Source organism: Sminthopsis crassicaudata, chromosome 5 (genome assembly GCF_048593235.1).
Source record: "Sminthopsis crassicaudata isolate SCR6 chromosome 5, ASM4859323v1, whole genome shotgun sequence".
NCBI classification, from domain to species: Eukaryota; Metazoa; Chordata; class Mammalia; order Dasyuromorphia; family Dasyuridae; genus Sminthopsis; species Sminthopsis crassicaudata.
Window position 1 is genome coordinate 90,827,690 of NC_133621.1, and position 27,057 is coordinate 90,854,746.

At 36.1% G+C, this 27,057-nt stretch overlaps 1 protein-coding gene across 1 annotated transcript; it reads right to left on the bottom strand.

Moving 5' to 3' along the window:
• Positions 1–11,509: 11,509 nt before the first annotated feature.
• On the bottom strand, positions 11,510–24,102 carry AOC1 (amine oxidase copper containing 1). The gene is made up of 5 exons (XM_074267504.1): positions 23,968–24,102; positions 19,527–21,115; positions 16,540–16,825; positions 12,462–12,594; positions 11,510–11,857 (listed from the first exon to the last, which is right to left on the bottom strand). Exons 2-5 carry the CDS (start codon positions 21,109–21,111, stop codon positions 11,588–11,590), a joined length of 2,274 nt encoding a protein of 757 aa, XP_074123605.1. The 5' UTR covers positions 21,112–21,115; positions 23,968–24,102; the 3' UTR covers positions 11,510–11,587.
• Between the last annotated feature and the right edge of the window lie 2,955 nt (positions 24,103–27,057).

Genomic DNA, 27,057 nt, shown 5'->3' on the forward strand with positions numbered 1-27,057 from the left:
CTTGTGGGAGCACCTGAAGATCTTCAAGCAAAAAAATTAGGGCAACTTTAGGCATTAACTAAATCAGCTAAATAGGCTAAATCAGTAAGTTAACCAAATAAGCTAAATGAATAAGTCAACTAAATAAGCTAAATCAATAAGTTAACCAAGCTAAATTGATGTTACTAAATAAGCTAAATTAATGAACACATTGATTAAATAAGTTAATTGTTAACCAGATTTTCTGAGTGGTAGCCTAGTCTAACTTAGTACACAGGGATAAACAAGGACTGAAAGAGGCCAGGAGATAGATAGATAAAAAGACATGAAGAGTTAGAGAGAGATATGAGGTAGTAAAGGGAGAGAGAGATTTTCCCAGGAAAAGCTGATACTAGCAAAGTGGCAGAGACCTTGTCCTATATCTGTAGGACCCTGCCAGAACTCATAAGGAAAGAGAGGGACAGTGTGATTCATGCTTGGCCTTGGCCAGTCTGAGGCCATAGCACAGAGAGGAGAAAAGAAAGAATCATTTATCAAGTGTTTACTATAAGTCAGGTATAGTGCCACAAACTTAACAAACATTACCTCAATTGATCCTTGAGCCTGATGATAAATTACATATATATTACAGGTGGGATAAATGTTATGTGCTAAAGATTCATTTAGGAGTGCTGTAGAAGATAGATGCTATTATCATCACCATTTTACAGTTGAGGAAACTGAGACAAGCAGCAATTAAATGAGTGACACAGAATCATATAGCTTGTAGTAGATATCTGAAATTAAATCTGAACTCTGGTCAAGAACTCTATCCACTGTGTCATGTCTAAAGTAAAGCTGGAAGAGAAGGAAATTAGGGATAGGAAAAGAGGCAAGCATGTTATGCAGATAGGAAAGAACAGAAATATAGGAGTGGGAGCAGAAATGGTGTTTGGTCAGAGGATAGTGGTAGGAAGAAGAGATTTGCAGAGATAGTTTTTTTGGGGTGGGTAGTGACTGGAGTGCAGACAGGATTCTATATCTAGTCTGCAGTGGAAGTTCCAAGAAAAAGTTCATTTTGAACAGTTCTCAATTACTCAGGGACTGTAAGTTCTCTCTCTCTCTCTGAATGTGTATATCTCTGTGTGTATATATATCTATAATTATATCCACATCCATATCTCTAGGCTTTTTGCTTTACTGTCTTCCAACTGCTCTTTGTCTTTAGGTTATTCCCTGGCTCATAGGTAATTCTCCCATAGGGAAGGGAGAATTTAGAAAATTATAAAAATTTCCCTAGTTTATCTTTAAAGGCAGCTGGAAAAAGCTAGAGATTCTTAGAAGATGAAAATAATGCCTTAAATGAAGGCTTGAGACAATCACTAACCTGATTTCATTTATATTTTATAGATATCATTTATCTATTCATTTATCACACATGAATCTGGAAAAACTGTTCTTAGTCTGAGTGAATCCCAGTGAGGAAAAGGCAGAATTATCTTGTATCAACATTATCGTGTATAGATAGAGCTATTTTGTTACCACATATGATCAGGAGATTAAACTAAAGATGTCAACTTGCAATTCTACTTATATAAATAGGACAATCACAACTATCAATTGATTTACTGATGTACACAATTAGCATAGTTATCATATCTTGTTTTGGGTCTTTTTCCACCTTGCTAATTGCAAGCTCATTAGGAATTTTGCCCATTTTGTGGAGTTATAATTAAGCTTGGCTCCTTGATCTGGAGATGATGTGAGCTTGTAAATTTATTCTGGATAATTCCCCTCCTTTGTGATTTGTACTTCATCAAGATTTGTTGCACCTCATTGATAGTGGATAAAACATTAGGCTTGGTGTCAAGATAGAAATGAGCTCAAATCCTGCCTCAGGTATCTGTTTGCTGTGTGACCCTGGGCAGGTCATTTAATCTCCCCAACATCAGTTACTTTATCTATAAAATGAGGGGATTGGCACAAATCTAGAGAGAACAGAAGATGAAACACACTAATAAAGAGGTAGGAGACTTAAAAAAACAAATGAGATGTAGTGGGTTTTTTTTTTTGTTTTGTTTTGTTTGTTTTGTTTTTTTTTGTTTTTTGTCATGGCCAGTGTTGGAATTAGTTTTGCTGCATTGCACGTATTTGTTATGAAGATATTCCCCATTTTATTTTTATTCCATAGAGGGGGCAGTGAGAAGAGATAATACTCATAAAATAAGTGATAAATAAATGAAAAAGTGAGAAGGTTGGACTGAGCCTCTAAATTCCCTTTTAGCTTTAAATTTATGACCCTATGATTTTTAGAAGTTGAAGGGACTTTTGAAATTATTTTATTTACCTTTATTTTATAGATGATGAGACAAGGAACCTTGTGATCTCAGGGGTGATAGGTGACACAGTTAACAAATGTCAGAGCTGAAACTATGATATAGGTCTTCTGAATTTTTGATCAGTGTTTTTTTTGTCATAACAAGTCATAGTTGAAGTTTTCTCTCTTCAGAAGGGTAGAACATTTTTGGAGAATGCTCATAGAAAAATCACAGAGATAACTGGAAGTTGGAAATCAGAACCCAAAAAGGACATGATTGTAACCATAGGCATAGGTAGGACAAAAAAATAAGCAAGACTTTAAAATGATTCTTGATATGGAAACTATAGCATAGATGAAGATAGTGAAGTCAGAATTGGAATGTCTGGGCTTATACTGTGGCAAGATGAATTAATGAATTCTTAAGAGTTATTAGGGATTGGAAAGAAGATGTTAATTTCCCCTTGGGACAGGAGAGAGCCCATTCCCTTTAAATATTTTTGGAATGGCTAGGACAAAACTTCATTTCAGAATCAGGGTGATTTGTTATCTTCCCATAGAGGAAGGAAGGTAGAAAGAAAAATATGGATAATCAGTGATCACTGAATAGCACAAATTGGGAGGTCAGAGTGAACCATGAAACTGAAAGTCTGAACAGATTCTTTTATTCTTTCCCCCCTTCCTTCCTAAAACCACATGAAAGGACCACTAAGGAAAGTTAGGGTTTTTAGTCTTGGGGAGTGTGTCTTGAGAGGCCTGAATTCCTTAAAGTTCATAACTTTTTAATAAACATCCAGGATCTATTCCTCGAAAATGTCCCTACGTAGAGATTCTCTAACAATGGACCAGGGCTTGAGATCCCAGAATTGAGACAGGAAGAAAACTTCTAGTCAACTGATGAGACATTTACTACATTGCTAAAACTACCATAGCTGTGCCACTGCACAATCAAACCAAAGACAAATGGACATAAAGTAATAAATACATAAAGTAATAAATACTCATTCCTGTGATGGTGGTGGGGGACTTATATAGATAAAAGAAACAAATTGAAAAACAGGTGACAATAGCACTCAGGAGAACAGGAGAAAAGGAAATGAGAAGGATATTCAATTCCTCCACATTCCCCATAAAGTACCTGCTTTTGCTGTGGTTCCAATGACATAGACAAGCTGTAGTGATAAAGAACATTTTTTACATCTCTCTAGTCATTCCCATTGTTTCATTTCTCATATTAAATCCAGGAGAGAAAATAACATCTAGTATCTGCTCTTGGTGCTGCTGTTAAAATTTCCAATCACATCTAACACTTCCTAGCTGTGTGACCCTGGGCAAGTCACTTAACCCCAATTGCCTCAGGGGAAAAATTTTCCATTCAATTTTTATAGCTTATTAAAATTAAAATTCAGTTTTATGTTGTTACAAATTCTCTCCCTTCATCTATCCATTAAGAGGGCAAGAAAGACAAAAACCTACAAATATGAAGTTATGCAAAACAAATTTCTTCATTAGCAATGTTCTCAGGAAAAAGGAATAAGAAAAATAAAGTGAAAAAATGCTTCAGTCTGTGCTTTGAGACTATCAGTTTTCTACACAGAGATGGATAGCATTTTTCATTACAAGTCCTTTATAATGTCATGGGTTTTTGTCTCTTACAGTTTATTGTCTTCATGATACTGTTGTTACTGTATAAATTGTTCTTCTGGTTCTGCTTATTTCACTTTGCATTAGTTCATATAAATCTTCCCTGATTTTTTTTCCTAAAACTATTCCCTTTATCATTTCTTATTGTAAAATAGTATTTAATGACACTCATATATCATAACTTGTTAACCATTCTAACTGAGGGGCATTCCCTCAGTTTCCAATTTTTTGTTACCACAAAATGAGCTACTATAAATATTTTTGATACATATAGGTACCTTTTCTCTTTCCTTAATCTCTTTGGGGATATAGACTTAGTAGTAGAATTGCTGGATCAAAAGATATGTACAGTTTAATAGCTTTGGAGCTATGGCTCCAAATCGTTTTCCAGAATGGTTAGATTAATTCATAAGTCTACTTATAGTATCTTAGTATACCAATTTTCCACATCCCTTCCAGCATGTAATTAAAAAAGTGTCATCTTAGTCAATCTGTCGGGTGGTACCTCAGAATTGTTTTAATTTAATTTATTTAATTATTAGTTATTTACAGAAATTTTTCACATGACTATCGATAGCTTTGATGGTTTTCACTGAAAAATGTGTGTGTCTTTTGGCTATTGACCAGTTGGGACTAATTATAAATTTGGCTTAATTCCCTATATAGTTGAGAAATAAAACATTTGTCAGAGAAATTTGTTGCAAAGATTTTTTTAAAATCCAGTTTCCTGATTTTTTTTTTTTTAGTTTTGTTGCTTTTCCTTGTACAAAAAAGTTTTTTTTTTTTCAATATCAAAATATATTTTATTCTGGCACTCTTTCAGACCTGATTCAAATTACGTCTGTCAGAACAATACAATGCAAAAGGCAGCTGCTACAGAAAAATGTGCCTCAGAGGGATGGAGGGTGGAAATTGGGGGGCAAGTCATTATGATGTAAAACCAAAAAACATCTTTAGTATAATTCACATGATCTAGGATAGTATAGAATATCGTTATTAATCTTCCCTAGACAATAATCATGAATACTGAATAAAATTTTGTTAAGTACAAACTCTCCTACCCCCAAACTCAAAACTGTCTTAGACTGTTTTACATTTTGAGGACAGATTTAAATTAACCGAATAATTAAAGAAATAATGCAGATGTTTGAGTCCAGTGGTATAGATAGACTCACAGAATTAAACCAAAAGATTTGCAAAATTAAAATTAAAACATTACAATTACAATGTCAAAATAAGGAAAAGGAAAAAAAAAACACTTCAGTATTCAGGGATTATGAGTCCACAGAATGAAGTTTTAAAAGACAAAAGAAAAAGAAATACATGAATTAAGGACACCGGATTAGCTACAACACATATAATGTTTTTCTGAATTTAATTACAAATTCAATATATATATCTTCTTGGGACAAAAGGACATGTTCTGTGTCATCGTTGCTTTGACACTGTAAATTTAAAGGCAGAAATGGAGAATATTATACCTCTTTGAAATACTAATTTAAGACACTATCTTTAAATCAGTAAATAAAAAAAAGTCAAACTAAAAATATAACTTCAACTTCTTAAAAACTTCTCTTTCTTCTCTTTTATCAAATTTATCTTTCAGAAAGAAACTCTTGATAGTGAATTATGATATATCAGAGAGAGATCAATAGAAGAAAAGTGTTCAAAAACTTTGTAATTTTATATAATCAAAATTATTCATTTTAATTCCCATGAACTCCTCTATCTCTTTGGTCATGAACTCTTTTTCTCTTATCAACAGATCTGACAGGTAATTTTTCCCCATACTCCACCAATATGCTGATAAAATCACTCTTTATGTCTAAATCATGTACCCATTTTGAATTTATTTTGTGAGATTTTAGTCTACGTTAGTTTCTACCAGACTACTTTTCAGTGTTCCTGACAATTTTATTCCTCCCTTCCTCCCTTCCTCCCTCTCTCTCTCTCTCTCTCTCTCTCTCTCTCTCTCTCTCTCTCTCTCTCTCTCTTTCTTTCTTTCTTTCTTTCTTTCTTTCTTTTTTTCTTTCTTTCTTCCCCTCCAATCAAACAGATTATAATATATCAACACTTATATGCAATTCTTTTATTTTTATTTATTTATTTATTTTCCCCCCTGAAGGTGAGGTTAAGTGACTTGCCCAGGGTCACACAGCTAGGAAGTGTTAAGTGTCTGAGATCAGATTTGAACTCGGGTCCTCCTGAATTCAAGGCTGGTGCTCTATCCACTTCGCCACCTAGCTGCCCCTTATATGCAATTCTTATCTATTTATGATCATAAATCCTCCCTAAGTTCTGCCAGGCATTCTGGGAATTTCTGTCTAGTGATCTTGACTTTGAGTGGATACCAGTGGAAAATATGTATTGTCCATTTTTATTCTTCATTATCAAAAGATATCCAATATATATTATTATTCATTCATATAGCTCTTTGGTTGATTAATAAGGAATCCATTTTTGTCACTCTCCACAACAGTGGCAAATATCTTTGACAAGCATGTTTCCCTATTTTATATCATGCTTGAATTAGTTACCTTTGTTGTTATATCTCAATATGAATTATATGATTTTTAATGACGTGTCCATGGGAATTGTTGAAGGAGAGATTTTAATAAATAATAATGTCTTTCTTAAAAAAAAGTAAGCAAACAGGCACTGTGGGAGCTATATTTTCTATACCCTTCAGTGACTTTAAAGACAGTCTTTGATGTAAACTATCATATCACTCTGCCAGTTCCTTTCATCAAGAATGCCTTTGATACTTTTAAAGATAATTTTCCTGAAGATTTTGTAGTGACAGCAAAATAAGCATGTGGTTCAATATTGACTGATATTTTTTCACTGCATTTCATGGCATTCACTGCATGATAATTATAAGTTCCATGTTTTTTCTAAGCATTTGCTATCTTTCCTCATTTCAGGCTTTTATATTCCTCATTGCCATTAAATGACCAACACTGACTGCCTCTTTATAAAATAGGCCTGGTCTAGCCACTTTTCTCATATTTGTTTCTTTTGTGTAATTTCTACTTGCTTATGCAAAACATTGGAGACTATGATGTTGGGTTCAAATGTAGTGACTCCACTGTAATTGTTGGAAAAAATACTTTGTTATAAAACCATTGCCAGATTCCACCCCTCTCCCCAATTTCCCCTTGTTTCTTCTCTACCTAGTTTCCTCCTGAAATGCCCTCAACTCATCTGCTTAATTGGGTTTCTCAACAAGGGTTTTTTGGGTAAATTTGTTTTTTCTTTTACAGATTCTCATTGCTTTATAAAGTTATTTTGCTCATAATTTCTATCATTATCAGTGTAAAAATTTGTAAACATGTTTATATTCTAACCTACTGTTGATCTTGACTACTATATTTCTTTTTAGCTAGGAAATTAAGCATTTTCTGGCTGAGGCAGTTAGTAGTCTTTTTTGGTTTCTTTGTGGCAATTTATTTATAGTAGTTAAAGCTTTGAAGGAAATAATGATAGTTTGTATTGGCTTTCATTCTTTTAGTCATTTTCCAACTTTCAGCATTTATATGTTATTATATAATTCAGGTTAGAGCTGTCTCGGATGGAAGTCATATCTGATTCTCATTTTTTCTTTTTTCTTCTCATTTGGTACTGATTTTGATCATTACTCTAACAAGTTGTAGTCTTACTGAACTTAAATATCTGACTTTGAAATAAATCCCACATTGGTAACTAGTTGTTTCTTATCTTAGAAAATGAGAATTGTTTTGGTAATATTACTATGACTGTCTTCTTGAAGAAAGCATTCAACATCTATAGATATAAAGTGAAACTTATGTATTGTCTATACATTTTGGTCTTTCCTGTCTTATTTCTTACTATTGAATTCTCCCTGTCTCTTTGTCTTTGTCTCTCTGTACACACACACACACACACAAACTGTTTCATATGTATGTATCTATGACTATATTTTGAATCCTCCTATATAATCACTTTTGAATTGAAGTCATCGAGTACTAAAGTATGGCTAACATACTTGGGGAGATTCTTGTTGAATTCTTCATAGTATTTCTTTTACCATCTCATTTTATGCATCAGATATTGCCACAAGCTGTAATTGTCTTCATGATGGTCTTTCTTCATACTTATCATGGTGTCAGCAAAACCTCAGATACTAACTGATTTGGGACACCAACTAACAGTGTGATGTTGGAAAAGTAACTTAGTCCCTTACTTATTTTCCTTATTTGTAAAATGGGATAATCATATCACTTATCTACCAGGGTTGTTATGAAGATCATATGCGATATTTGTAAAGCACTTTGTAAACAAACCTTTATATAACTTTGTAAAGTTATATAAATGTTAACTATTATTACCATTATTTACTACTGCAATTAGTGTTATTATTACTACTACTGCTACTATTACTATTCAACTATTACTGCTACTAAACAAGAACAACTACCACTACTACAATAATATGAAATGACTAAGTATCTGGGAAGTGGCATTTCTAGTTGCTTTTGGTTATGGAATTATATCCATGCTACTTATCCCTTTTTGTAAATTCTTTACCTTTCTAAGGAGAAATTGTGAGCCATGTTTCTATTTAGTTGTAACTACCTTTTTAAAATATGGTTTTATTTATAGTGAAAATATCAAGATTGATATGATTTAGTTTGTCTAGTACATGCCTACTTGTTTGGCACCGGACAAAAATCTTACATTAAGCAGACTACCAAAAGCTAAATTATAATTCATGGGCAGCCCCCCAAACTGTGATTTTAGTAACTTTTCCCCCTTTTCTACCACTTAGATAAAAAATCATTATGGGAGGGAAAAAACTTCTAGGTTTTTGGCCAGAACAAAAACAATTGCTCTTTATACTCACTCTAAGTCATCAAAAGCCAAATAATGACTAGTGAGAACCAGAATGATTTGGGTATAGTCAAATAGCTCCATTTAAATCCCAATGAGCTTTACTAAAGCCTGGCTTTTCAGAAATCGTTTTCAAATCTATTTCAAGAAATCATAAATGAAATTACATGGGACAAAAGAGTTAATTGTTCCAGTTTTCTTTTAAATGATAGAATAAATAAGTAGGGAAGAAGAAAAAAATCTAGTCCTTATATCCCAAGATATCTTGTGAGGTTTAAGTTATCAAAATTTATATTCCTTTAGGCAAGGGAATGATTCTCCAAGTCAAAGGGAGAGGAGGAAAAAAGCAATCAAGGAAAGAAAAAAAAAAAAAACCCAGATGTAAGCAGTAGCCAAAATCCAAAGAGACGTAGGTTATCATAGGGCAGTGACACAGAATTTGTTAGAATGGGTTTAGGCAGATGACTGATTTAAGGATTAATGGATGTTAACAGGGTAAGGCTCAATCAAATTAGAACTAGAATAAGGAGATGCTGTCTCCAGTACTCTGGATAGTTCTCAATGAGTGAAGTTTCCTGATAGCTTCTGAATGGTTAAGTAAAGTCATTGTCCTGAAATCTAGACTTAGTTGTATGGCTTTAGTCTCTATCTAGATGTTAATTGAAATCAATTTAATACAGATGTTTTCCCCCTCTTTGTTGTTGGAAACATCTTCATCTAGTTTAAGGGTTTCTGGTCTCTGAAAGAGTTTGAAGAGTCATATCTTCTGGCATGGCCAGAATACACTTTGTATAATCAATAGGTCTATTCTGTTAAACCTTCAATTCAGTACTCTTCAAGCATCTTCTAATGCTGAATTGCTATTGTTTTCAAATGTACCATGAACTATTAAGCTCCAAGAACACCACACTCTTCCTGAAAGCATGCCAGTAGGTTCTTAAGCATCCAGGGCTATGAGTTTTCTGCTAGCATCTATTGTCACAATTCTGGGCTCTAGGTGAGCTCCTAGTCCTAAGAAATGAAAGAGAAGGAGAAAGAGGATTTCAAGGTGAACTGACTCTTTGATAAAGAAGAGGACAATGAGTGGAAAAAACCAAGCATGAAGTAGAATTTGCTGGAATAACGTTAAACTTAGATGCCATCCAAATAAACTTTTATAGGAATAAAAATTGCATTTAGATGGTAGAGTGTCCAATGAAAGTCTATTAAAAGAGGTATATGGAATAAAAGTCAGGTAATAGAAAGGAAGTTAAAAACTTGGGACAATAAAGTTAGAGATCAATGAGAGTGGAGCAGAGAAACAAGAAAAGAATTCCACAGAAAAGGAGAGGAATGTAGAGTGTCTCTTTTACCATGGATTCATGAGTCAGAAAGCCAGTGTTATTTGTTACAAAATTGGAGTTGCTCAGGGAAGGGTGGATATTTGGTATTTGGAAAAACTACAATAAGTAAATAATATAGGCATGTTAATTTCTAGTTGTGAAAAATATTTAAATATTGAGTAACAAGGGCAAGGAACCATGGAATGAGGTGAGAGCAAATATCTTTTTGAAATGGAGAGATAGGATAGTCATCTAAGTTGTATAGTAATAGGGGCTCAGGATGGGTCTATGTTTTTTTTGTTATGTCTGAGAGTAGGAGGAAATACGGTATAGAACTGGTCTGTGAATCAAAATACTGGACTTCTAGTCATGAAAAATCTAAAGGAAGAAGAGATTATTTGGAATAGTTTCTTGAAGAGTAATAGCAAATTGGTTAGAAAGGAATAGAATATTTACTTTTCTGAAGTGAGGGTCCACCTGAAATAGATAATATAAATTTGTAGTAGACTCACTCTTTATGATTTCCTCCAGTTCTTTTCATCAGCACATGATTAAAAGAAATGAGAAAGATAACAGAGTAATAAAACAATGACAATAGACAATAGACAATAGACACTATGTCTAGGAGAGTTCTTTTGGTGAAAGAGATCACATGGAATAACAGAATAAGATAAGATTTGATATCCAACATACCAAATAAGTGTCTCCCATGGGGGATGTGCAGAATTACTTCCTTATGCTTTAATTCTTTGTTTTTCTGTCAGTGTTTCTTCCTGCTTCTTCCCCCAAGATATTGTCCACTATACAATTAATACAGGAAAGAAACAATTCTCATATATGCATTTACTGATTTGGGGGAAGGGGCTAGCTTTGTTGGAGGTGATAAATTTAAGTGTATGTTTCAGATTGGGGTTTCTGTTTAGTCAGTCCCCAAGGAGCTGAGGGAGGCCAGTTGTATAATACAGAATAATGCAGCTTGACAGATGAGAGAAAATCAGCTTGTTTAAGTAAGAACAAAATGGATGAAGGATCAGAGAGTAAAGAGGAATCAGCAAAAAATGGCAGGAAGGTTTGATTGATGATGCAGGCAGAGGAACAGATCAAAGGTGAAAGTGACTAGAGAAGAGAGTGAGGAAAAAATGCATAGTAAGGAGTTTAAGTTCGATAGAAAGATCAAAAGAGTACATTCAGAGTGGGATCAGAGAGTTTCCTGTAACTACTGTAACTCAGGTGAGGCTATAATCTCTCCCTCCCTTCCTTCCTCCCTCCCTCCGTCCATGCCTCCCTTCTTCTTTCTCTCTCTCCCCTTTTTCCTCCCTCCCTCCTTCTCTTTCTCTTTTTCTCCCCCTTCTCCTCCCCCTCTGGATTTATGTATTTGATATATATTTCTTCTTTCTCCTTTTCTTAAAGCCATATATGAAGCTGAACTCTGACTGTGTTTATTGACAGATGTAGTAAGAGGCTTAGGCTTCTATGTGAGAATTGAGAGACCCCATCACACAGGGCTGTAGGTTCCATTATAGTTGAATGGGGAGGCTCTCCAACAGCCTTCCACATTATCTGGGGTCCATCGTTGGATGTGGTTGGGTCCTTTGGCTTGAGGATGCACGATGACAGTCCCTCGGGAAGCCAGAGATGGGTCCTCAGTGAAGAAATTGAAAGGGCGGAGTAGGAAGCCCACAGAATTGCCAGGTGTGGCTGTATTAGGGATGTCCTCAGAGTGGGGGATGTGGAGGAAGCCAACTGTTACCCAGGCTACCAGGTCCTGTGGGGAAAAAGGAATGGGAATCAATTAGGTGTTTAAGGCTGGCAACGAGGAAAGAGCAAGATAACGGGATTTGGGCAATAGGACATTGCTGAGCATGACTTGATTCAGAAAATATCTCATTAATACCCAGGGACTTTCTATATTGATATTTAGGCTCCACCTTACACTAAGAGTCAGATCTTTTATGACCTCTGGACCTAATATAAATATCAGGGCTAATAGACATGCCCAACACACTTCTTCCCAATCCTGTTTCAGTCCTTTGCCTTGATAATACAATTGGAGTTTCCAATGTCCTTCAGAGAGATATAGGATCATGGATCTGGAGCTGAAAAGAGCATTGCCATCTGGATTTTTGAACAAATGGGGAAATTGAGGGCCATGGAGTTTGACTTTTCCAAGTTCAAACAAGTAATAAGCATCTGAGGAAGGATTTGAATTAAATTCTTCTCAATCCAAAGCCAGAATGTTTTTTCTTTTTTGGATGCCAGACACACTGGTTGGTTTTACTATCCAGAAAGAGGGAACTGATTCAAGTGGAAGAGGCAGGGCTTATAAAGGATGAGGTGAGGGCCAGGCAAGGATAGAATGGGATTTGTACCTCATTCTCAATGTTCTCATTGTTACGAAGAAATTCTTCAAAAACCACAGGTGGGTCCCAGGGATCATTCTGGTTGTAGATGCTGCTGCTGACCAGCTCAGACTCTCGGTACTTGGTCACTGCCAAAGGGTATCTGCAAGCCAGGAGGGAAACCAGGAAGTTTAGGATGTTTCCCAGTCAAGTTAGGATGCCCTTCCCAGTCAAGGAGACTGCTATTAGTGAGAGAGCTATATGTCCATTCTGAGGCTATGGACCTGTCCCCAATCTCACATTCTTTCCCTCATCTTAATGTAGATGCCTCCCTAATTTCCAGCCTTATTCTCTTTGCCACTAACTCCCTGATAGAAAGCCCTACCTGGATGTTTTTTGGTTAACTCAACATGTCCAAAATAATATAGTCCCTTCACAATCTTAACCTGTCTCCCCATCTTTTCCAAATTACCTAGACTCAAAACTAGATAATTTATTTATGAATTTTCTTTTTCTTTCATTTCTCATTTCTAATCAACTAGTCAAGCCCTATTTAATCTATTCCTGTAGCGTTCCTAACTTTTGTCCATTCCTTTCCTTCTCATTCTAAATCAGGCTTACATTTTATTTTAGTGGTTTAATTTCTATCATTATATTTCTTCCATTTAATATATGGAATTTTCAGAACTTTGAAAAGTGGAGGGATTCAGATTTTGTTGTTTTTCACTTTTTAAAAATGTCTTGGCTTAAAAAAAATAATGATAAACCAAGTGTGTAGATTAAACATAATACAATTCTAAAATTAAAAGTAAAAAGCTTTCCAAACACATCCAACCAACAAAACCAAAAATATTTCAATTTCCTTGTGATTGTTTTCTTTGACTTTGGTTTTTCTTTAATCCAATTTATGCTTTCTACCATTGTTAGTCATATTAGCAAACATTTATTACTTACCATGTGTGAGTTGTTATGCTAAGTGCTAGGAATACAAATACAAGCAAAAAAAATAAAAATAAAAAAGATTATCCTTGCCTTCAATGAGCTTATATTTCAATGGGGAAGACAACCATAAAAGGCAGCTGAAAAAGGTGAAGTGGGAAAAGGGATTAAGTGCCTGTTTTGGGGATTGGCAGACAAGGAAGTTTGGAGAACCAGGAGCAGACCTGGGGAGAGCAGTGAATACAGTTGGTCTGGATACTTCCAGATGGTACTGTCAATTACAAAGGACTCATGATGGAAAATGCTATCCATAACCAGAAAAAGAATTTATGGATTCTGAATACAGATTGAAGATTCTATTTTCAGTTTATTTGTGTGTGTATGTTTATTCCTTTTTTGTTCTGTTTCTTTTTTCACAACTGTGACTGATATGAACTATGTTTTACATAATTGCACATATGTAACCTGTATTAAATTGCTTACCATTTTAGGAAAATGGGAGAGGTAGGAGGGAGGGGAAAAATTAGAATTCAAAATTTAGTAAAAATGAATGCTAAAATTGTTTTAATATATAATTGGAAAAAATTAAGATACTATTTTATTTTATTTTTAATAGTATTTTATTTTTGCAAGTACATGCAAAGATAGTTTTAACATCCATTTTTGCAAAACTTTGTGTTCTAAATTTTTCTCCCTCTCTTCTTCTCTCCCCCTTCCCCAAGACAGAAAGCAATCCAATATAGGTTAAAAATGTGTAGTTCTTCTAAACATATTCCCATATTTTTCATACAGTGCAAAAAAAATCAGGTCAAAAAGGGGAAAAACCCTGAGAAAGAAAAAAAACACAAATAAATAATAACAACAAAAAGGGGAAAATACTATGCTTTGATCCACATCTCCATAGTTCTCTCTCTGGATGCAGATGGCACTTTCCATCTCAAGTCTATGGGAATTGCCTTGAATCATCTCATTGTTGAAAAGAACTAAATTTATCACAGTTGATCATCACATAATCTTGCTGATACTGTGATCAATGTTCTTTTGATTCTTCTCACTTCACTTATCATCAGTTCATGTAAGTCTTTCCAGGCTAAACTACTATTTTAAAAATGGTGGTTCTATGAGGAGAATCATTTTTCTAATATGAAACTTTGTTCATATAAATTCTCTGTCCCAAGAACTTCACTTGAATAGTGCCCAGAACCTTTTCTAGCATCATTCAAGGCCTTCCACAATCAAGGTTCACACCTAACTATTAATTATCACTCCCCTACTTACTAAATAATAGCTTCTTATTATCTCCAGAAACAATAGAAATTGCTCTCACATCTGAAAAACCATGAAAATATGGTGCCAATTTGGCTTTAAGTTCTTATTAAAAATTGCTCCCCTTGGCAATTCTACAGTACAGTCAAACTGTCTTTCCCATTATTATTTATAAACAGAACCCTATCTCCCACCTTGGGCTTTTGCACATGTTTGGAATGGACTCTATACTAATTTCTCCCTCTTAGAATCCATAGCTTTCTTTAGAATTCAGAATGCTAATTTCTCCATAAAGACTTTTTCTAATTCCCTCAGTGGCTATCTAATGATAGAAAAAAATAAAAAAACCCAGTTAATATTTATATAATATCTTTTATGTGACTGACTTTGTGCCTAGGTACTTTATAAATATTATCTCATCTGTTCCTCACAATAATCTTGAAAGCAGATGCTATCATTACTTCCATTTTATGATTGAGGAAATAGGAAAATATCACTTAACAAATTTAATCAGGATCACACAGCTAGTAAATATCTGAGACTAGATTTGAATTCTTTTCCTGACATTAGGTCTAGCATTCAGTCCACTGCACCTCCTGGTTGTCTTCCATCGCATTTATTTTAATGATTAGAAGAGTGAGAGCTGATCTTAAAGTCAAGAAGACTCAAGTATAAGTTCCATTTTTGACATATATATATATATAGGCTGTGTGATCTTGGACTGGTCACTTAATCTCTCAATGCTCTAGGTACTCCAAGAAGATAACTGAAGAGAATATGCTGACTAGGAGTTTCATCACCAGGAAATTTTTTACAACAATGAAATTACAGATCCTATATATATATATATATGTATGTATGTATGTATATTGACCTTCTCCCTTCTCTAAATACCATGTTCTTGAGGGCTGGAGATTTTTGTCTTTCTATCCTTCACAAAAATTCAGAAACTCAGAAATACATACTATATATATGGACACACACATATATATGTGTGTGTGTGTGTGTGTGTGTGTGTGTGTGTGTATATATATATATATATATATATATATATATATATAGTCTTATGTAATATCAACCCAAATTTCATAAAAAGGTATTGTAAATATTCCATAAAAGAAAAAAGAAGAAAAATCAGGTTTGTTGGTACAAAGGGAAGACCAAAAAATTATCTGCAGATTATCCAGATTTCAGGGATACCACCCCTAATCCTTGTGAAGAGGAAAGGATGACCATACCTTTTGATTTTATCATACTGGATTATTCAGTTTCCTGAACTATCTTCACTTTGCTGCCTCCATGAATTTGCTTATAATGTTACTTAGTCTTTTAATGTGCTTCTTACCATCTTGGACTATTGAAATGTTACTTATTCTTCAAGGTTGAATATTCTCAGATCCTCCCTTGCTTGAGTTAATCTGTCCTTCAGGCTTGTCATAGAACTTTTCATTTTTTGGGGTCCCCCATTTATCATTTTATATTTTATATTAACAGTATTTGTGCACATCACTTTTCTCTTAATAAATTATATGCTCTTTGAGGGCAGAAATTGTACATCATTGTAATTCCCTCAGAGCTTAGCACAATGACTTGCACACAGTAGGGGCTTTACCAATATGTGTTGAACTAAATTAAATTAAAGCAAGAGTTAACATTCTTATGTGTCATAGAACCCCTTTAGTAGTCTAATGAAGTCTGTGAACTTTTTAGAATAATATTTTCAAATCCATAAAATATAATACATAGAATTTCAAAGGAAACCAATTATGTTGTAAGAAGAAATTTTTTTTCCCATTCAAGTTCATGAATTCCCTGAAATCTACGCACAGACCCCAGAATAAGAACCCCTAAGTAGGAGAAAGCTCTCTTCCATTACCAGAATGCTCTGGGATCCTTCCCTCACCTGGCCCAAGTGACTGCTCGTTCTTCTTGCCAGTCTGGAGGAAGCACTTGGTCAGCCATGGAATTGAGCTGTATGCGGTAACTACGGCTATGACCCCAGGGATTCTTCTTGGGGCTGGTGAACAGCAGGTACTTAGGTAGCTTTCGGCTGAAGCGGAAGGCTGCTTGGCGCTCCCGGTGACGGCTTGTCCTTTCCAAAACTGGCTGCACCACATGGTGTCCTGGGCTCCAGGGGTTGGTGATGTTCTCTAGCTTCGTCCCCATTGTCTCAAAAGCATTCTTAGTGCCTAGGTGTGCGAAAGAAAAATGAAGAGGGACATGAGGAGATCGTTGTCTCACTAAAGTGCAGCATATTACAAATCCTCCCTAGAGGCAGAAATATGGATGTTTAAGTTCTGACATTTTTGTTTTTGACATTTTTAACTAAGCAGGAGTCTACTGGATCTGGCTTAGGGGAGTCCATTGTTACATTTTCAGTATGAGCACTTACACCTCAAATATTACCAAAAATTATGAATCCCAGCTTGATTTATTATCTCGCTGGTTATCTACCCTTAAAAAGTGATGGAGAAAAGGTTAATAGTGCTCATTATGTCCTCTGCAATTTTTTTTTCTTCCTCAAAGATCTGATGATCCAACGTTTACAAGTACATTCCTGTTTTTAAGATTCTATCCATCTTAATCTATGATCTCATTCACAATGCATATAATGTAACCAGCTTGACCACAGCAACTGAACATTAACTATGTCCAGAGGCCTTTCTTGGGGGCCATGAGAAGAGAATATAGGAGGAATAGGAGCCATACTCTCTACACTAACACTTTGTGTGAGATAATTGTCCCTATTTAAATCACAAGCTGCTGGACCTGGAACAAGGTTTTAATCTTTGTTTTCTGCAGTTCTCTCTTTTTCAAAATGGGAATAATAATAATAACATCTACTTATCAGAGTTGTTATGAGCATAAAATAAGAATATTTGTAAAATAGCACAGTGCCTGGCAATATGCCCCCTCACCACATGTGTATCTATACATATGTTCACATACACACATATACATGCACACACTCACACATATATGTATATACTCCTCCTCCTCCTCTTCATTGTCAATATATTCTGTATTTACCTAGATTAGGTAATTAGTCTGATTTTCACAGAATAAGATTTGGGTGATACTTAGCACTTGATTTCCATAAACTTGTGCCCTAGCTTTCCCCACTTAGTATTTCTATTATATTTCAGGCCTAATTTCAGTGCTGTCCTTAAGCTTTTAGGATAGAACTCTATAACTCTATGTGTACCATACAATTTATATGACCTTAGCTTCCCTGGTTATGTTACAAGGAATGATAATTAACTCTAAAGTGTAGGAATCTGGGCTGGGCAGGGCAGCTCTTTAAAGATTTTCAGCTAGAGTGATTCTGCTGTTATTCTGGCCAACTCCCCCAAAAGATCCATTTCGAGGCACTGAGATTGTTACAAAAACTGTTTCATTGCTTCATTTGTTTGAATTTCTCTGGGCAAAAGAGCCAGGTTATGATTCCATCTTTCCATTGTGTTTAAAATGGTACAAAGTTAGCTGCTTACTCAGAGAGCAAAGAGAAGAACAAAGCTCTCTATATGTGAAGTCTCCATCTGGAAATGATTTTATTTCTATACTATATCATTCAACTTTGAATTAGGATACTTGAGTTTGGATTCAACTCTGATGCTTATGAGCTAGGCTACCATTGGGAGTCAATGAACCTCAGTTTCATCATCTTTAAAATCAGGATACATTATTCTGAGGACTCCCTAGGATTCATCAGAATATCAAATTGGTCTCTCATATAGACAGACACACACACACACATACACATACACATACACACTCTAATATTAAAAACTCCTGCTCTAATTCACTTTAGTTTACACATTAGAAAAGCACCTGTTGGTGCAAGGCATTTTGCTAAGCTCTGAGGGAGTTACAAAGATTAATAAGATATATAGTTCCTGCTCACAAAGATCATACAATTTGTCAGGGAAGAAAACACATGTACAAATGTACAAAATGGAATGTGATAATTATGTGGAAAAGGGGGGCAGTGTGTTGTAATGAATAGTAGGCTAGTCTTGGGGATAGGAAGTCCTGGGTTCAAATTTACCTCTGGCACAGGGACTGTTTTTGCCTTTCTTTGTACCCCCAGAGCTTAGCACAGTCCTTAGCGCATGTGTTCAGTAATTTTTTAGTTATTAAATCATGAAATTTCAATTCATGAATCCATTTAGGTTTTTCTTGGCAAAGACACTGGAATAATTTATCATTTCCTTCTCCAGCTCATTTTTCAGATGGGGAAACTGAGACAAATCATGTTAAGTGACTTGCCCTGGTCCTATGGCCAGAAAGTATCTGAGGCAAATTTGAACTCAGCTCTTCCTGACTTTAGGCTTGGTGCTGTATCCCACTGCACTATCTAGCTAACCAAGATCTTAACTTAACAAATCCTTACTGTCTTGTCTTGACTTGACATACAACTTATGTGACCACGGGAAACCTTTCTTCACTTCAGGCAACTTTGTACACTATAAAAAGAATTTGCTGATATTCATCATTAGAGAAAGTTGCCATACCAGGGAATTCCCCATAATCAAAAGATCACCTGTTCAGTTAAAAGGTCCCTTTTAAAACTCCTCAACTAAACTTTCACAGAATTGTGGTGAGGAGAATACTTTGTAAATCTATCTTATTCTCTCAGGCTACAATGTATATCACCAAAGAGCATCCTGGAGGATTCTATAATATGTTCTTTCTCATTGTCATTCAGGCAGATGGTCAATCTTGATCAAAAAGATTGAATGCTACATTCAAGGATATTATGGAGAGTTTTTAGGAGCATCCACCATTGTACTTTCTCTTTTATTGAAAAATTATCAAAAGTCCAAGGGACTAGATTGGCTAATAACCCTTTAGCATTAGTCTTATTTACCCTCCTCCCCCAAGTCCTACCTGCTACATCCAGGTCCACACGGTAGTGTACTAAGTGAGTGTGTATGTTGCCCAGCAGATTAGTATGGAGGCGGGTTCCATGGCGCAGCCCTTCAGGTGTGAAAAATGTAGCATGAACGTAGCCTGTAGCATGCATCTTGGCCTCCATCACTCCATTGTGGTGAAAGATGAAGTCCCAGAGGTAGTCATAGTTGTAGACAGTTGAGGTTGTCCGAAGTACAAGCACTTGGCCTTCGAGCCCGGCGTAGAAGTTGAAGCCACCACGGAAGTTGGAGTCAAAATGACGTCGGAGGGGCACCCCTGTGGGCATCTCAAATATGCAGAGGGCATTGGGGTAGTGGGTGGGGGCATCGGAGTCATAAAAGTGATGGGTGTCCAGGAAGGTGGCTGTTGTGGGACAGTCTATTCCAGGTGCCAGCTCATGACTGACACTGCCCAAGCCCCAGCCCACATCGATATATTTGGTCTGCATGCCTGCAGGTGTGTGGCCCCCATATAGGGCCACGGCCTCCTGGACACTCACCTCATAGGCGATGTGCTCACCCCCAAAGCGCAGGTTTAGAATTTGTAGCCCGGTGGAGGTGCGCATTCGAAAGGCAAAGCTCCACCCCCCATAGAGCACCACATTGCCCTCTAGCCGGTAGCGTGGGCCCTGGGGTTCCACTAGTTGAGGACCAGGCACAGCAGTGGATGTACGGAAGTCACCTCGGGGCTGATAGGAGGAAAAGAGGGGCTGTTCCTCTGAATCACCTCTCATCTTTTCTTTAGCAGGGAGATCTTCAAGGATCACCACATCTACCTTCCCTTCTTCATACTTTTTTGCCAAGTCCTTTATGCTGTCATAGAATTTCCCGTTGTACCAGACCCGTTCCACCTGCCATTCTTGAGGATCTGAACTCTCATGGTCCACAAGGAGCTCCAGTCCTGTGGGGTGTAAGAAGTAGCCCTCTACAAAGCGCTGCATAATAAACCAAGAACGGCGCTGGCCAGAAGCCAAGCCTCTGGGGGATACATCAGTGAAGGTCAGACAGTGGTAAGTGCAATTGGGGAGCCAGAAGCTTTTGGTATCCTGGAAGAAACGATGTAAGGGTGCAATGGCTTCTATCAAAGTATGATACAAAAAATCATATTCAATAGATGAGATGGGTCTGGATCCCCAGGAGGGATTATGCCCAAGCCTGGGGGGTAGTACCCTCATGTAAGTGGGCCAAGGCAAGGGTCCCACAGCAAACTCAGTGATGTTGGGATGTTCCTGGGCCCCAAAGAAGATGACAGCGCGAGCCTCTCGCACAGGACGACTTCCGTTCTCATCCAAAAATTTCAACACCTGGTACTTCTTGGGAAGTAGCATCTCAATGAGGAATATGTAATTCTTGGCTAAGGTACTACCCTTAGAGGATGATAGCTTCAGCTCTTTTTTGGCCCTCAGGAAACTCTGCACCGTCCGTAGCTCGTCTGCACTCAGGTCTGCAAATACAGTTGCCTTGTTCCTCAAATTCCAATGGGAATGTTCTGCCATTGCTACTGTCAGAACCAGCAGCAGCCCTGCAAGCGACCAGGGAAAGCCCAGAGGCCTGGGTGCCATTGTTCTGAAATATAACAGAGGTAGAAAGAATGAATTCCTATCAAGTCAGATATTAGAGTATTACATTTCTGCCCCAGCCATGCTTTGCAAAGCTGAAGATGCTCCCGTTGGTACCCTTCTATTGAATCATAGGACCATTGGAAAGGCCCAACCCCCTTACCTTAAAAATGATGAAACTGAGCCCTACATTGGGGAAGTGACTTGCCTAAGGTCACATGAGTATTACTTAGTGAAGGTGGAATTAGAATTTTCATTCCTAGTACCCTGATCTTTTTGTACTACTAAGACTCCTGTATCTAATCTATTCCCTTTCTCAGCTTCAATTCCCTTTCCTCCCTTTCCCTGTCACTAGGGCCTGATAATTGTTTTCCTAGTTCAGCCTCTATTTCCCATTTTCATAGCCTCTCTTTCAGTGTAAGATGTCATCTATCCTTAGCTGCTCTCCTAGTTGATATTACTGCTTTTAGCCTTCTCACAGTACCATACCATTATATGAAAAAAAAATCCTCTAAATATCATTCAGTCATGCTTTTCACTTGTTAGAAGACTTTTCTGATGTTGATTGTTTATTACCCATTGAGCTTGGCCAAAATTTCTCAAGATAATTTTTGGCATACTCCATCAATAATCTGGTCTTTCCAAACCGAAATAACCTGTATAAATGCCTGCTGTCAGGGACAGGAATAGGGAGAAATGGGAGGGATCAAGCATTTATAAAGCATTTATGTGCCAGACACTCTATTAAGCATTTTACAAATATTATTATATTTGATTCTCACACCAAACCTGGGAGGTGGGTGATGCCATTGTCCTCTTTTTACAATTGAGGAAATTGAGGTATAAGAAGCTAAGTAACTTGCCCAGGATCACAAGGCTACGAATGCCAGAGGATGTTTTTGAACTCAGGTTTTCCTGACTCTAGGTTTGATGCTCTAGCCACTGCTCCACCAGATGCCTCAAGTAGAGAATAGAAACTGGTTTGGTTATTTCCCACTGAAACAGGCTAAAGAAATTCCCTGTGTAATGCAGGTTGGCACCTGCTCTGAACATATGGTCTTAAGGAACTGCTTAGGGAATTGAGAGGCTAAGGTAGTTGGGGCAGAGTAGCAGAGAGCTAGATTCATAGTTAGGAAGATATGAGTTCAAGTTTGTGAACAACAGCTCCTGGTTGTTTACTTTGGGCAAGTTGCTTTATTGTTCAATGCCAACTCTCATAGGCTCAGCAGTCTACCATTGGTTGAGGGAATTTCTTCACTGGTGTTCCCAACACTAATGAAATTGCAGGTCTGATTCTCTATTCCTCCTCTCCCCCAAAATATTGTTACTGATCCTCATATAGAGGCCTTACACTTATAAACATTTAGCCTTAAATGCTATATCTATTTATAATGTTATATATATATAGTATATATGATATATGATGTATTATATATATTTAGATATATGTACACACATACATACATACACACATATATAATGATATATTATATATTTTTATATATGTATACACATACACACATACATAATGATATATGATATATACATACATATATAATAATATATGATATATATTTATATATATGTATACACATGCATATACACACATATAATGATATATGATGTATTATATATCTTTATATATATATGTATGCACATACACATATATATAATTATATATCTATTTCTATATATGTATACGCATACATACATGTACACATATATATGATATATGATGTATTATATATATGTATACACACATATACACATATATAATGATATATGATGTATTATATATATGTATGCACATACACACATATATAATGATATATGATATCTATTTATATATGTATACACATATACACACATATATAATGATATATGATGTATTATATATATGTATGCACATACACACATATATAATGATATATGATATCTATTTATATATGTATACACATATACACACATATATAATGATATATGATGTATTATATATCTTTATATATATGTATGCACATACACACATATATAATGATATCTATTTATATATGTATACATATACATACATATACACACACATATATATATATATATGTATATATATTTCTTTTTTTTAATATATATGTACAGAGAGAGAGAGAGAGAGAGAGAGAGAGAGACTTTGAGGGAATCTAATCCTTATTCCATTTGGGTTCTACTGCTCTTGATAACCCAATTCAGAATGCTTGGATAATAGCCAGGAGTACTTCTCTTTCTATGGATGGAGAGATGTAAAGGAATCACAAGGAACAAGTGCCTGGGAATATTAACCCACATTCTCCTAACCTCCATGCCAATGGAGACCCAGGCCTTGATTATTATTTCTGGGAAAGTCACAGTCTCTAATCTTCTTTGCAGCTTTGATCTGACCAACTGAATGCTCCTTGAATCTGAGCTTTACCACTTAACTCTGCCCACTTTCTCTCACTCCCACTCCCATACCTCTCTGCTCTCTAGCTCAGATGAATTATACAAGTAGGGTGGGAGTGAGTATACAAAATGGAAAACAGAGCACTTAGTTATCAAGAAAACAATAGGAAAACATGAAATGGGACTCCCTTCACTCCCACTTCCATGTTCCCCACAGCCTATGCAGGCAATTCTCTTGTTTCCCCATACTATCCCATTCCTAGTCCCCTAAACATAGGGACACCTCTTAGTTCCCCAATTCTCTCTGACTTTTCTTCCGATCATCCCTTACTCCTCTGGTTTTCCCAACTCTTCTAGCTCTATCCCTTTCACCCTCATTGGTTTTTTCTCTCACTTTCAACCTCATAAGTTTCTTCTCAATAATGGCCCTGGTACCCCATTAAGACATACCTGGGTTCTCTGCTCAGACACTCTGCTTTTGGATTTGCTGCTATTACTGACAATCTCTGTCCCGGAGTGCTTGATACCTGCCTGTACCCTCACCCTTACTCTGAGGAATAAAATTTTACAAGACCCCGCCCAGGAAGGGAAGGACAGGGTGAGGCATGGGGCCAAGTTGAGTACATGTGGCTCAAGAGGTAGCAAGGTCTACAAACGCTGCAGAATGAGGAAGTCAAAGGGTAAGTAAGACAGTCTCACACTGTCTCATGGCACTTATTTCCTCCTCTCCTGGAAAACTACCCGCTCTGTCTTTGAGAACACCTCTGGCTTCATCATTTCCAATGCCAATCATTTCTCTCCAACAGACATATCCTTGTTTATCTCCTTGTATTTTCATTGTTCCCTCCCTGATGTCTCATTGTCCTCTTTTTTTTTTCTATCACTGTAGCCCCAACCCCAAGAGGTATTCTTGTCTTTCCCTTTCTGAATTATGCCATAGAGTTGTACTGAAGTTTTCAGAGACTAGATTAATGGTCGAGATTTTATTGAGCAATCTTGACTAAAGTAGATGTCGTCGTCATCATCATCATCATCATCATCATCATCATCATCATCATTAGAATTTATATCAGAATTGTAGGATCTCAGTGCACCAGATGCCCTTTAATCTAGACTGTACCTAAATAACAATATTCTCTACCATATCTACAACTGGCAGAACTACAAACTAACAGATTCATACTAAGAAGGCTTTCAATTTAGATCTAATGATGAACTCATCTCTTTTTCAAGGATCATCCTAGCTAAATTCAAAGGAGTTTTAATGATGGATTCCTCTCTTTTTCAAGTACCAACCAACTTCTCTCTGTCTTAATTTCTTCATCTGCAAATGGAGATAAGATTTCTATTTCCCACTCCAAGATTCATTATGAAGAAGGAACTTTGTAAATTGAACTATAAAATTGTTTTCAGTGTCTAAAGGACTGGCTTACATGCAAAAGGAGGAATTAGCCTTGTTTTGCATAGTTCCAGAAGGGAAAATTAAGCACAATGAGAAGCAAGTATTAAGTGCCTACTATCTTTTAAACCCTGTGCCAAATATCATATTTGATCTTCATGACAACTGGGAGGTATATGATGTTTGGCCCAGGGTTTAGAAGATAGTAGGCACTTAATAAATACTTGCTTCTAATTAAGACAGAGAGAAGTTGGTTGGTACTTGAAAAAGAAAGGAATCCATCATTAGATCCATATGGAAAGTCTTTTTTTTTTTTAATTCTTTTTAAATTTTTATCATGGATCTGTTAGATTTTATACTCTGCTGGCTTAGTCTTTGAGAACCCAGGTCACTTTTATACCTCAGAAATGTATTGGAGTAAAATTTCAGGAGAGGCGTAAGATGATAAAATTAGTAAATTTTACAATCAGAACTCAAACTGAAGTTCTTTGACTATATGACCCCTAGGACTCTTTCCACTACACTCTATTGCTCTTCTACAAATGAATGCAAATAGAAATGAAGACTCAAAAGAAGTCAGAGACCAAGATATCAAAACTAAAGGATGAATAAATGCATGAACAGATATTTATGAAGTATTTACCATACTTTCTGTACAGAAGCACGGATGTAAAGAGGTGGCTAAGCATCTGGTAATAAGGGAATTAGACAGGATGGTAGGAATGGGGACACAGACCTAGCACAAAGAGTAAAGCAAAAAAGTGGAAAGAATAAGAGATATTTGTGAAGGGAGAGGGAATAGTAATTTTTAAATGAGTATAAGTCAATTGTCTGTAGTACAGGGGTGGTTTTCTGATCCAAAGTCCTTTGATTCTTAGGGGGCTGTTTAACTCCTTCCATCCCTCAACAAATCACAGAATATAATAATAGAGTTTTATAACTGAAAGAGACCTCAGGAATTATCTAGATTTTCCCTCCTCATTTTACAGATGAGAAAATTATTTTGGTTCCACCCCAGATACTCATTTAGGCATATTCTAAAGCAGGGCTTCTTAAACATTTTCCACTAACAGCTCCTTTTCATTCAAGAGATTTTTATGTGATCTTGGGTAGATAGATATATAATGTAGGTATACAATTCAAACGTTTACTAATAATAAATTATAGTTTTGTGATTCCACATTCATTTATGAGACCATAGGGTCCTGACCCACAGTTTAAGAAGTTGGGACCTAAAGAATTTAAGCAACCCATTATCAAATTGGCTTTTGTTTTTACCTTTTGTTCTAGTCTTAGTAACTAGTAGTAACTAGTAGTAGAACCACTTGTTCAATAGAGAAGCTATGTTCATTGCTTTTATGGAAAGTTTCTGAATGAGTGCATTGGTGGGAAAGTATGACCCAGATTTATGTGAGGATTGTGATATATGTAAGTATATATTTGCTTTAATATATGAATGCCTGTGATTTTTTTGTCTTATTGTTAAGAACATGCTTATTTTTAAGATCTAAAAGTATTATTATTATTATGAGTGACTGGTTACAAAATAGAAACATATTGAAGAAGGTTCAAGAGCTAGATTAGTTAGAAAGGGGAGTGTATCTCTTTTAAACAGGATTACTTAGGACCCTGGGAGAATTATAATGCAACTGTGTAATAGTGTTCCTTCTCTGGAAACCTAGATCTGTTAGTGTGGGAGTACACTGAAGTGAACAAATTAGGTAAAAGAGAATTAGAGGTGTGACGTGCTATATAGCATGAGTGGGTCATCCCATTCATCTTTTATACTTGTTTTCCTGGAATATTTAGGAATAGAGTCTTGCATTCCTACTCTCAGTTTTCACTGATTGTAGATACTTAAATGCTTGGACCTTTACCTCTTTCCCATGAGACCTTTCTGATGCTACAGTTGCCTGGGTTACTATTACATATTGCCAAATTTTCCTGACTCTTCACCCAATTCTTTATATATCCTCTTAGTGCTCATTGATAGGATCTTTCTATGTTACCTAGAGCATTCCATCTAGTTTTGAATTCTGCCCACTCCTAATATGACTCGTCCCATTTCCAAGTGGTCTTTAAATTCTGACACAAACAAAGGATTATACTTGAGAACAGAAAAGAAAGAGAAAGAGTAGAAT